The sequence below is a fragment of the Rhamphochromis longiceps genome, linkage group LG1, assembly GCF_057381845.1.
Source record: "Rhamphochromis longiceps isolate RC_006_pf linkage group LG1, R_longiceps_female_GT1.1, whole genome shotgun sequence".
Lineage (NCBI taxonomy): Eukaryota > Metazoa > Chordata > Actinopteri > Cichliformes > Cichlidae > Rhamphochromis > Rhamphochromis longiceps.
The window spans coordinates 16,604,581-16,618,369 of record NC_140557.1 but is presented as its reverse complement, the minus strand read 5'-3'; the positions used below and the strand labels follow the sequence as shown (position 1 = coordinate 16,618,369).

The 13,789-nt window shown below is 36.9% G+C and overlaps 1 protein-coding gene across 2 annotated transcripts in view; it reads right to left on the bottom strand.

Moving 5' to 3' along the window:
• Positions 1–13,789, bottom strand: part of LOC146678517 (CUB and sushi domain-containing protein 1-like) — a 479,448-nt gene that overhangs the window by 154,726 nt on the left and 310,933 nt on the right. For both annotated transcript variants that reach the window (XM_085400429.1, XM_085400436.1), the window contains exons 11-14: positions 9,233–9,336; positions 8,981–9,093; positions 4,811–4,993; positions 4,361–4,546 (exon numbers count right to left, since the gene is read on the bottom strand). In XM_085400429.1, coding sequence (XP_085256555.1) covers positions 4,361–4,546; positions 4,811–4,993; positions 8,981–9,093; positions 9,233–9,336 — 586 coding nt within the window. The remainder of the gene's footprint in view (positions 1–4,360; positions 4,547–4,810; positions 4,994–8,980; positions 9,094–9,232; positions 9,337–13,789) is intronic.

Here is a 13,789-nt window from a genome sequence, read left to right as displayed (position 1 = left end):
CGTGATCCCCACAGTAGTCCTGGTCAGTTGTGGAGCACAAGGTTTGGCTTAAATACTGAGGATGATGCCAGATTGCATCAGGTGGCAGATTCCTGAAAGTCTGGCAGGGCATATCAGAAAATCACCTTGTAATTTATTTCTCAACTGAAAGTGATGAAATGACATATATATATATATATATATATTTTTTTTTTTACAAATATCCACAATTATTTATTTTATATACGTGGCAAAGAGAGCACTGAAAATGGAAATACTATTTAAATCTCACCAATTATGAATTTCATTTTCTTAGATTATATTAGATTCTGATGATATTATTTGGATAAAACTGCTTCGGCGAGCATATGCTGTCTTTTGAAGCATCGTGGCCTTGCACGATGGCAACACCAGGTTGCCAAACACTCTGCCTTCTCACCGTACATCTTTCCATCAGCTTTCACAATCATCTATGAAAAACCCCACCCTTGGTGAATTTGTAGAGTTAAACAATGATTTTGCAGATACTGAGAATGTGTTTTGTTTTTTCAGCTATTTCTGTGTCTAGACGCTTACATAATACCAAACAGGAAGCGATGGTCTGCATGCCTCAATCAGGATCTTGACACTCGTATGGTGTAGCACAGCACACCTCCATGTTTCACCACTTCAAATTGCAAGAATTTCCTGTTTAGTGTAACTACAGCATCAGCAGCAGCCAACACTCTCTCAGTGTCACTGTCCTGTATCTGCAGCAGTCTTCATGAGGGATTTTTATTGATCTGTTGGACAAGCCTGGGTGGAATATAGGAACATTTTTAAGGTGATTTATAAAGGAACACTACATATAGCATATGCACGCTGGTATGGATGCTGAACATCATTATCATTATTTTGACTTTTCAGCAACCTTCTTTTTTTGCCTTTTGCTTGTACATAAACTTTTAATACAGATGTTACTCAATTTTTAACTTCATTTAAATATGGAGGTAATGTTTGTCTAAAGTTGCTGTTTTGGTCACTTTCTTTTTCTGCAGCAATTTCTTCTGCGGAGGTGAGAAGTGCTGCTGTAATTGCTTTTCTGGTCAATAAGTGTATTAATCTTCTGACATTCCAGTGAACCAGCTGATGCTTTGATTACAGGTTTTGAGGTGAAAAAGCTATTACAATGCATATGTGTAGGTTTTTTTTTTTAGTTGGCTATTTTAAAAGTGCAGATATAAACAGATACACTGGAATGAGATGAAATGTATTGACGATCGCTAAAAGCCTGAAAACTGACAGTTTCTTACTATTGACTTTATGAAATTCATATGAATTTTTAAAGGTAACAGAGATGGCAATGGAAATCAATGTCAGCTGACATCACTTCAAGGGACAGAAAGGGAGTTTCAAGACCACTTCACTGATAAAGATGCTGTTCTTCACAACACTCCCATAGAAACTTTTCTTTTTATTTCCTTCTTGACTTGAATTTTAGGATTCAATGCACTTAGACACAATTAAGCTACACAGTAACTGAGTTGTAAAGTGCCAGCCTCTTTAGTCTCTAGCAACTCAAAAGCCCTTTCACTTATTCATTATTACATTGATAGGCAAGAGACCAGGAAGGAAATAGAATCAACGTAACAATAGCTAAAAGAGTGCCAAGATCCTACGTTATCTTATCCAAGTGGAGAGATTTAGAGAAAAGCCTTTGTAATAGTCTGTCACTATCTTCTCTTATATTAGATGACAATAATGGCTTTCTGATTAAGTTAACCATTTACATGCCATTCAAAATGTAGCCCAAAGTGTCATCTTTTTTTTTTTTGCATGGATTTCATGCTGCTGTTGCCCCACTCAGAGGATTTATGGGTTATTACGGAGGTTCCTTTGTTCACTTTTGTTTGCCATTTGTGATTTCATGTTCTTTTATTCAGAAATACAAAAGAAGGCAAGTTCATAAGTGTCAAGTTGATATAAAACCTTCAGTGAATAGAAATCTGATTTCTTTTCTATAAAGGCATAAAAGCAGAGTTTGAGTGATTGCCTCTGCTGCATAATTCAATGATATTTTAGACATTTGATTATGTGACATGAGGACATATAATTAGACACTGCCAATCAATCATCGGCAATGAATTGGCATCAATAAATCTTTGTAAATATTTGTTTGTTTTCATCAGCCCAAGAACCGATAACCGATTAATAAGCATAATCTGTGAAAAGTGGATGTTCAATTAGTAGCTAACCTTATGAAAAACAATTATTGGGTGCAGTAATGGTGAATACTCCAGGGAAAATCAGGTAGCATGCAAACCACCACGTTTCTCTACCTCAGTTTGTTGGTATGGAAAAACTACAGGCATACAGAATGAGCTTTAAGCCATCCATTTATTTCTCACTTCAGCGCTGAAGTACAGTCAATTTGGAAAATGTGGTTAATTGGGATATACTATGAGGATTTTTGGATACTCAGCAGAATTTTTTTTTATTGGAAATTTTGGACTTTCAGTAAGTTTTTTGGTGATGTAAGATTTGTGCCTGAAAATAAACGTGCTTGCATTGCACAGCCCTGCATTAGAGCCTGCGCTATAGCTTACATCAGCAATATTCACTCATGTTATGTCACCCTTGATTTCTGGAATTTTCCTTCAGCTTACTGTCTATATAAAGAAGAAGAATGTAAGGACATATTTTGAAGCCACCGCTGGCATTAAAAGTTTTAGCACTGGAATTGCCCTTTTAAAGCAGAAGGCTGTCACACAAAACACAATAATGACAGTTCTCTGTGTGCCATCCTCAACTTTCACAGGCTGGCAGCAGTAGATAGAAAAAAGGCTCATAAGGAGAGAGCAACAGGCACCACTGCAGAAAACCAGCGCACATGTCCAAAAGATATGTTTTATTCTGCATTACAGGACAGACAACACTGAACTGTGACCTAATTCTGACTTTTGTAAATAAATTGTTATGAAATTTGAATTTAAAGTTCCTATACCTTGAATAAATATGTCATAATAAATGTTTAGAGATTTACATGGTTGAATTTAGATGAAAGATTACTTTTTAAACAAATTTATGCAAATCCAAAAAAGAAGATGAAAATATATATTTTTTTAAGCAATTTCATGAAGGATTCCAAAAAGAGTACAGGAATCGTGCATCAGCATCAGAATAATGCTTTATCTGTATCATTATGGGAATTTATTTTAATGTTTTTTATATATATATATATTCCACGTTCCTTTTTCTCCCTTTTTTTGAGAACCAATATGAACATTTCTAGCATTTTAATGGCTGATCCATCTTTACAGGCAGTTTACAAACAAACTACATCTTCATAGTAGTTTGTTATAAATTGAAGTATATTAGTAATATTAATTTGATATTTATTGGTACCAAACTGAAGGGAAGTGACTGACTTTAGATGGATTTTCATATAATAAAAACTCAAGTACAGCAGATCATTGAGAGGTTTTTTTTTTGCTCTCTGTTCCTGAAGGCACAGATACACTGTGGTTTCCTTGTGACAGAGATTTATCACCAGTCAGAGCAAACTGGAAGACTTCAAAGCAATAACTGAACTGATTTCAGTTAGCCCATTGTAACAGCGATAATTGCCCTGTAATTTAAAAAAGGTTCTACAGAGACAAAAAAAAAGAATAGTGCTAGTCAATTATACACAAGTTCATCTTTAATGATCACCCAGTCAAACATGGGCTTGACTTGATTCAGTTTAAATCAATAACCTTTATTACAATGGGGAACAGCAATCTAATTGCTCTGTGTTTTATGTGAAGTGGAAAGCTATGCAAGTGTTGAAATGATAAATATTACATTACAACTACACATCCAGTGTGCCCATCATTCATCAACCCATCAATGAGATCCACTCAGCAATTCTCTTTACCAGCTGATACAGGATTTAATAGCTGCGAATTTCAGAAACACTCCCAACCTCCCCGCTCCACCCCACCACCACATATGTCTTTTTCACCTATTTCAATTGGTCACACAGACCAATATTTATGCCATAAGATAAATACATATGCACAATGATTAACAAATGTATTAGATCACCTGTCATGAAAAAAAAAAAAAGATTGTAGAACTGCACTAAAAACATTAAAAATAACGGTTATGGTTAAAAACAATAATTATTTTTAGCATTAAAATGTCATTTCAATTAAAGAGCTTGCACATACTGGTGGATTAAGCATTACAGAAACATTAAAAAACAATTTAGGTGATTACAAATACTGTTAATTTAGAGCAGCTGTAGCATAAACTTTACTCTGGGTGGCAGCCTAATAAATTTGTTAAGTACTGTATACTGAGGTTTACCTCTTAAAACCCCACCACAAAAGAACAGAGCAAAATAGAAACATGCAGTTACCTTCATCTTTGACCACCAACCAGTCGAACTGTGGCTCCAGGTCAAAGTCAGAGAAGAGGAGATGAATGCGGCTTCCCGGTTCAGAAATGATCAACCACACACAATTCAGGTTGTTTCCATATTCCTCTGGGTAGTTTGGGGACAATACAGTCCCTGATGGGGCCGTGAAGTTGAAAAAACATGAGACTAGAAAGAAAGAAAGAAAGAAAGAAAGAAAGAAAGAAAGAAAGAAAGAAAGAAAGAAAGAAAGAAAGAAAGAAAGAAAGAAAGAAAGAAAGAAAGAAAACAGCATGTTACTTTTTCAGGTAGCTGGCTGAGAGTGAAAACAGAAAGGCAGACGCTGACAGACAAAGTACAAAAGCAAGCAAGAAAAAACAACGATAATAAAAAATTAAATATGAAAACAAACAGAAAGAACAACTAGCACAGACACAGAAATGGTAGACTTACAGACACAACTGGGTTTATTGCCAGACCACTGATTATTGTGCTGGCATGTGATGGTTCTTTCTCCCACAAGTTCAAAGGCTGCCTGACAAAAGAAGGTCAACACGTCACCATGTTGAAAGCGGTCACCGCTACGGCGACCGAATGCAGGCACCCCAGGATCGCCGCAGCCGCCTCGTTCGATCTCTGTAATACACAAATGCAGAAAGTCACATTTTATTTCGATAATCAACGTCATGTACATGTTAGTTTTTAGATAAGGCGTTGTTTGGCCTGTATTTGCGAGGACGAGTTAAATGGCAATGGCATGCATACACTGATTTTGAGATAGCATGTGTATTAAATCAATGCAAACTCGGCAACAGATTACAAGATGGCCTTGAAATAATTTAAATAAATGTTCCACGTTACAAGGTTGCTGTAAAAGCTACCTTTTTAGGAAAATTGAGCATGTACAATATTTTCTTTTCACCCCCAGCTGTTCGCAGCATATGGCTGCTCCTCCCTGAGCCTTGTTCTGTTGGAGGCCTACTGTCATCTGATCGTTGAGGATTTCTCTGTATTATTGTAAGGTCTTTAACCTACAACATAAAGTGCCCTGAGGTAACTTGTTGTGATTTGGTACAACGTAAATAAAGTTGAATTAAACTGAATTGCATCCAAAAGTATGGAGAGTGAATCAGCTTAAATCAAATAATCTTAAGGTCCTTCTAGACTTGCCAGATATAATTGTAGCAAATGGATCAAATTCTTTGGATAAAAATAATACAGAAACAGAAACATTTATTTGCCATTTCACAAGGGCTTATTTAAAATCAACTTCCTTGAAAAATGGGGGCAAGAAACAGACAAATGCATTTGAACTGATAATGACACATGCAAAAGGGTAAACAACAAAGCTATGCCAAAAATCAGGACAAAATATGTATACAAAATATACCCCCCAGAAAAACAGACAAAAAGGAGAATTATGATTTGGCTTAAGAATATCCGGAATGTTTCGTTTATTGTGTTTGTTTTTGAACGAGTCAGGAAAATTCAAATGGGCTCTTTTCAAGCTGTCTGAATGCAAAGGCTTCAGTCAGAAGGGGGTGATGTTATTGCTTTATGGAGCAGAAAGCGAAGCGAACATGTCTAGCATCAGTTATATTACACTGTTGCGTTAAGAAGTGAAATGCAACCTGAAATTCAACGGGCAAAACTTCATTTTGTTTCCTACCTCAAAGCTAATTACCATCAAGGTAATTGTGGTGTAATTCAGCTCTAATTGTGAACAGCCAAACAATAAGTGGAGACGCACAGGTAGATGAAAACACACACACTGATTCATGCACACTCTTGTTAAGTAATCAGCAGGAGGTGGAAATTGAACAGAGCAATGCTAATGTTTGTGACGTGGTATAAAATATGACTTCCCCTACTTCCCTTGTGCACATTTTAAGACACATACAGTATGTTGTGCCTGCCCTGTGTTCTCTTATTTACACCCTTTCCTCTGTCTCTGGCAGTACTCCTTTTAAATAGTTCCTGTTCTTCTCTTCCATTATGCATCTTCTTATTGCTCCAGGTCTCTAAGTCTGATACACTGTGTTTTATTGGCATTGGTGTCACATTAGCAGTACTGTCGACCTGGCCTGCAATCCTGTTCTATTCATTTGTGACTCATTTTCATCCCTTCTTCTCTTAATGGGAGTGTGTTTTTTATCCATCCCATTCCCCTCGCTCCCCTACTTTAAAATTTGACATTCTACCAGACGTCTGTCATCTTGTAACACATGCTCCACCATGCTGCTGGATTCGCTTTGGGCAAACACATCTCAAGGTGAGATGTGTGTATGTGTTCAACACTTTTGCTATCTTCTGGGATGTAACTGCACCCACAAGAACAGAATACTCAAAGAAGCAGGAGGCATGTTGGTGGCCCATAGCTAGCTGTCACGCAGTTGATGAGTGTCAGGATGGATATCAGCAATCTTGAGCCCCCGGTAAGTCTGCCATTATCATTGTAAATGCTTCTCTCTTCTGAGCTGTTTCTTTCTAATGTTACTTTTTAGACTTTTACTGAAGTGAAGATTATATATTTACATCTGAACAAAAATATTTTACGCTTCTTTTTTCCTATGCTCAGAGCCACACACTGCACACAGTGCCTCTTACAAGCAATCTAAGTACATAATTAAAAAGCAAATAAAAAATCTGAATGAATAAAATAAAGATCAGAATCGTGTTTAGTGTATTTTAATGCCAACAATTTGTTTCAAATAAACTTGCTTGATGTATTATTTGTTGTATCATTAACAGTCAAATATCAAAAAGTGAAGTATAAAAGGTTTTTTTTGTTTTATTTCAGTACTTCAAATTGAAATGCAGATCTACTACCTAAAAAATAAAAAATTATATGCTGATACTTCTTACATTGTTCAATCTTAAAGGCATTCAGTCCAGATTTTTCATTCATTACATTCATTCAAGATTGCACAATTTATATTGTTGCACTTCTGATGACAGTTACATTTGTCTGAAAGCCTCAATTATCATAATGTGCTGCGTGTTTATGACACTAACTCTGTCTTTCTTTAGTAATCGCGAACACACACGCACACACAGCAGGCAAGATTTCACAAGTGCAACGTGATGCCAAAAACAAGACACACACTGAGTTTCCCTTCAGGGTTGAAAATGTAAGCATGCTCAAGGGGTAACACTGATCAAAGGTTGTTACGTGGTGACATTATCCTTTTTGACAGTATCACAGTATTAAAGCAAGGACACACTCACAACATACACCACAGGCACTTGTTCGGCTGGCCAGAGGGGGGGAAAAAGCAGAAACTACTGCATCAAGTCTGCAAAGTTTTTTTTTTTTTTAGTTTTGGGTTTTTTTTTCTTTCCTTTCAGTTTTGTCATATGTCATAGCCTTGTAATTTATATAAAGTGGATCAAATAGGAGTTTTGAGTCATGAGCCCCGGCATTAGGACAAATACAAAACATATAAAATCAGTGGTCAGTGGTAGGCCAGTCTCATATTAAGCCAAAGAGTAACATAATGCTCAGTGTCTCTCATCACAGTTACACATGCACACACGCACAGATTTTCTATAGTTCAGTAGACCGTTCGTATTCCTTTGAAAAGTAATTGACCCTGGAAAACTTCACTGAATCAAACACAGCAAAGCAAAACAAGAGCATAACCTTTGTCCCTGTTTCTCTTTCTGGCTCTCACAAATTCCTCTGGTCTGTCCGGGACTTGATTTTGTCTCAGATGAATTGTCATTTTTAGTCTTTTTATCCGGCCCTGACAAGCATTTTGGGGGGGGGGGGGGGGTGCCATTAGACATCTATCCCTATATTTATGAAATTACTTTTCTATTTGCCTGTTTTATTCTCTGGCTTAATTTAATTTTGCTCAAGTTAATTTAGTACAGTTTAATTCATGAGTGTCACTAACATGGTAGGATGCAGTATTTAATCAATTATATCAATATAATAAAAGATGCGTCATGACTATTTGTTCAAAAATAACAATGAATATGTGCTGTTGACAAACAAAATAATTTACAGGACCTGAAGACTTGACATCTACACTGAGAGGATCTAGGATTGATATATTATGAGAGGCAATTTGTTGATGCTGCTTGAGACCACTGCTTGCCTCAAAGTGAACAGTCATTGCAAATCAATACAAAGTTATTCTGACTAATCACCTTTATTTTATGATGCAGGATATACATACCTGTCCTAAATCTTATGACTGTGGGATTTTGTTCTGCCAAGATGGGTCATTGAAGTCTAAGTGCCAAATACATTAATTTCTCTTTCTCAGTAAATCATGTTCATATTCTTCCAAATGATCTCTCCTTATTGAAAGAATGAAATATCATTTGAAGGAATGATGTTCCCTTCCTTCAACAGAAGGATGCTAACGTATAGTGAAGCTGTTTTAGTCGCACATACTGGTCCAACACCTTGCTAAGACATTTTATGTTGTTTTTGGTTTTTACTGTTGCATCATTATCTCCATAATTACCAGCTTAAAGTAAATATGAAAAATACAAACGCAAAATGAAGTAATTAGCTCACATTACTCATTTCTTACATTCTACATGCACGTGTGTGTGTGCGTGTGTGTGCGAGTGTGTGTGCGAGTGTGTGCGTATTTCAGTGAGGCATACCTTCATATACTGCCTTGAAGCCTGCTGAGCCGATTGTATCGTCTGACTGCAGGTGTAGCCACATCTGATTGGACAAGCTGACAATGAGGTCAGGGACGCTGGAGCCAGTGAGTCTACGTTTACATACACAAAAATAAAGTATTGAATAATCAGTATTAGTCATTGCTTGTATTTCATGAATCTAATGTCATACTTAAAATAATACTTTATTAATACGTTCGTTCTTTTATACCCAGGTAAAGTGGTTCTTACACATAAAGCACTCTCCGAGTATCTCCTATCTTCCCCCCATCTCCCACAGTCAGTGTGTCATATCCTCTCTCGAGATCAAACTCTTCAAATGACAGCTTTATTACCTGGAAAAATAAAACAAGACAAGAAAACAAATTTAGAAACTGTTACAAACTCCACCACATAGAAACAGAAAGACAGAGAGTCGCTGAGGGATTTATTTGATCTCTTGGTTTTTCGCCCTTACAGTTTCAGCCAATAGAAACTTATAATTACATGTACCACTGTGGGAATCTGAAAGTCATGTAGAGAAATGTGAATTCCACAAACAACTTTCCCTGAACATATTCATATACATATTCAGTAATGTGCATACATTCTTATATTTGTAAATATATTTATTCTTATAATTGTCCCATTCCTATTCTTATACTTTGCTTTGTTTGTATTTGTATTTGTATTTTGCACACCTGTTTTGCTTGTGAAGTTTGCACACAAGAATTTCACTCGCATGTGCTGTACCAGTGTATGAGCACATGTGCTGTGACAATAAAAGTGATTTGATTTGGTGTCATGAGTTCATGACAAAAAAATATGTTAGAGGAGAACTAGGAAGCATGCTTCTTTTTTTTTTAAGTGATCTTTTTTGGTCATTTTTGCCTTTATTGGATAGTGGTATGGTGGAGAGAGACAGGGATGACATGCAGCAAAGGGCCATGGGTCGGACTCAAACCCAGCATCTGAGCTATGTGGACTCTGAGCTAACTGGCACCCCAGTGTGGCTTCTGTTAACCAGTCAAAACCAGTCTAAGATCCTAAAGTTTTAAGTTACCTTGAAACACAAGACATAGTTTGAGAAATGGTCCCGTGGACTCGCCCTTACAATGGGGTTCTTCTTACAAAACTGGTTGTTAAATATGTACAGTATTACCAGTCAGGCTTTAGATTAATAATAAATATATATGTTCAGCAATTTAAAATAAATCTTCTCTCATAGGAAATCATGTTACCCTGATTATTCAGGGCAAGAAGTAGGAAGAAAGTTTTCTGCTGTATAAATTAAATTAAAGTACAAATATCACCAGTATAAGTCACAAACTTTTGGTTTCCTTGGACGTCACAATTGTCTACAGTTTAATCAAAGATGCTGTGTTAAAGACCTAACAACGAATTTGATGGCGACTTTGTGCTATTCCAGAAATAATCCATCTTTAAGAGAAGAGAAGAACAAAGGTCTGAAATTTAAGCACCTCTTGCTTTTTATTTAACAGCATCCTCCTTACAATCACAGATTGCATGAAGTCACCTGCAGGCACTGCACACACAAACACACACACGACATCCAACAAACACGCTTCTGCTGTTGAACTCTCAGAAATCGACTGCTAAATGCCTTACTTGCAGGCATTTTTGTGGCTGCAGTGGCCTGCATGCAGCATTGGATCATCAATCTGCTGTATGCTCTAATACTGGTATTCTATTATTTGCTGCTTGTCCATTATTCATTAGGTGTAGATCATATCCCTGACAGGGTGGATGATGACATATTTCTGCTCTCTTCAAGAAACCTCTAAGAAAGAAGAGCTCAATCAGTGAGCCTCTGGCGCATTAGAAGACTAAGATGAACGCTGAACATGTGATTGTGGTTGAGGATTCATCACAAAGCAAATCACACTGCAGTGAAGAAAAACCTTTGTGCAGGTGATAAGAGTGTAAAAACCATTTTTACATGCCAGAATCAGCCATGCACTGCTGAGCCTTTGGCTATGTTTTTCTTCTTCTTTTTTCTCAAAATAAAAATGTTCAGATAATGTTTAAGGATAGGGAATCATCTGTGGGATTAGCTGCCATCTGACAGGAATGGCAGTGAATCAATGGGTGTACTGTACAATTCTGTATTCATACATGTCTCAATGCATCTTTGCATACATATACACCACTTAAAAGCAGTGCACACAGATATGCAAACAGGATAATAGTTAAAAGAAAAAAAAAAAAGTTCCTTTTTGACAGCAGCAACTTACATTTAAGAAGCAGACTATTAAATATGAGACCAATACTTGCAGAAAGCATTTTCCTTTCTGAATATCCACAGAATGATACAGCCCCTGGCAAAGTTTAGTCTCTCCAAATGGTTACAAATAATGGGGAAAAGATGCAAAACAACGTTGCGAGGTATTAACTCCTGGCTAACAACAAATGACAGGGTGCATTAATAAACCATTATACTTAAGTTGTTTATGGATTTTTCTACTCTATTTGAAGGTTCAAAGGAACACATGAATTTCTGTTTAGCTTTTAAAGATACAAGATCATTATTTTTTTAAATAATTAAAAAAAGACAACTATGAACCACTTTTAAGGACACAATGTTAAGATCTGGCACATTTTTTTCGTTGCCTCTGATACATGAAAATTACAAATTTGTTACGTAGGGTGATTTATTTTCAAAAAGACAAACTATTCCACTTAACCATTGTCCACTGTGCGATGATTAACACTGCTCTGCCACATGTAAGAAAAGCAAACAAATGAAAAGCTGCAGAACAAAAACTGCTACAAACAACTGCAGCTTTTCAATTAGCATCTTTGTTGTTTTGTTAAACCCGACTTGTTGAGAGCTACACTCAAATCAGAATCAGAATACTTAATTTATCCCCTGGTTTGTTTCGTTGCAGGCAATCAAAATATAAATATGAGAGACATAAAAACGTGAAACAGGACTGAAACAGAGTCTCCGTTACTGAAGTAGCATTTTTATGTTTCTCCAGTACCGTGAAAAAGATGTTCTGCTCACAGTAGATGAATAGAAGTAATGGTAAATTAATTTGGTATTCGTATCTATACACAAATAATAAAATCTTGAACAGTCAAAGCTTTTATTGTGAGCTGTATACGTGTTTGTTTCTAACAAGGGTAAAGCTGTTCTTAAGACTGTACAGCAGCAGCAGCTAGAGGTGATAACAAAAAGGGAATGAAGCAGAACAGAATCCGAAACAGGCTTGGTATGTTTTCCTGCACATCTAAGACTGTGTGTCTTAGATGTCCGTCCGTCCGTCCGTCCGTCCGTGCGTGCGTGCGTGCGTGTGTGTGTGTGTGTGTGTGTGTGTGTGTCTAGACAGTCAAGGGAGACTACAGACTTAAAGGAACTGAAGCATTATCACAAGGTCATTAGCAAGAAGCTCAGCACTGTTCAATAGATCCAAATGGGCCCATTTAGAAAGACATTAAGAGCAGCCTGCAACCCCAAACTACATTAGATTAGCTTCTTTATTCGCTAAAGCAAAGAAAGCAACAAAGACAGAAAGAAAAGAAACACTGCAGAAGGAAACAACGGTAAGTGCTCTCTGGGCCTTTCAAAATGTTCACCTAAAGCAAACAAGCATGTGTTGTACACATGAAATGGGTTTTCAGCACTTTTCTATATTCGCTTTTGGTTTCACTACATTATTTCTGTTTTTTTTCCCCTAATATTTCAAGAGAGATATTCTTTGCTGAAATTTGCTCTGTTCCAAAAAGTTATTCTTTAAGGGTGGATGCCTTTCAAAGGGGTAAGTGAAGCATTATCATGTTGAGGTCATTAGCAAGCAGCAGAGCAGCTAAGAGCAGCTCAATAGGCCATTTAAACATTGTTAAGAGCACTGAGCAATTCAACCCTACAGTGAAATACCTTCAGTCAATCACCCAGTAAAGTTATAGTGCTGTGAACTTCAAAGTGTGTGACCACAGTCTGAGAGAGGCTGATAACAATCTTTTCGCTCTCTCATTCCCAAATCTGATGCTTTTCTGAATGCTAAAGTAGGTAATCTAAGAGGTACTTTTAGAGCATTTTTAGTCAACAAAACCTCTAAAACATTACCAGCTCAGACCGTAGCATTTCAGTTCATCTATAGCAGAGCAATAACAGGGTACATGCCTCCCCTGAATGTCCTGGAGCAATGGAAGAATGTGGGATTTTAAAACGGAGAATCCCCTATGTCTTTTCACATGCCCTCACTGTTGGGACGTTATGTTCGGGTAGTACTAGAGAATGCACAGACTTAATTGGATGGACTACTTCCTGAATGCCCTTGTTGAGTTGAGGCTGCAGTTGTGCTGAGTCACAGTGCACCAGCAGAGGGGAGAAATTATCTCATAAGAATAAATAATTTAGTAAATGTATAATTTATGTGTCTTTCTACCTAAATGCACGTGTTCTGACCAAAGTCAAATCACTGACTTGTAAAAGAAAAATACACAAAGCACACAACCGCAAATCAATATATTTTGTTCATTACTTCACTGCAACCTCGGCTACAAATGTTCTGGGAGAGGCTTATCCTCCTCCTTAAGGGTATTAGAGCAGGTTTGATGCTTCTCTGTATCGTTATTCCCACTTAGGGTTCTCCAGAAAGAAAGCAGTCGGCCTGCCACGCTCACTTTGTTGTTGTTCTGTTCTATGTTTTCCCTTAAAAAAAAAAAGAAGATTTGGAGCCCTGTTAAAATGTCAGCACTGCACACATCTAATGAATTACATTCAGTCTGTCATTTCAGCTGCCAAATAAGCTAAGGTGACCCCTATAGAGGGTAACACATGTG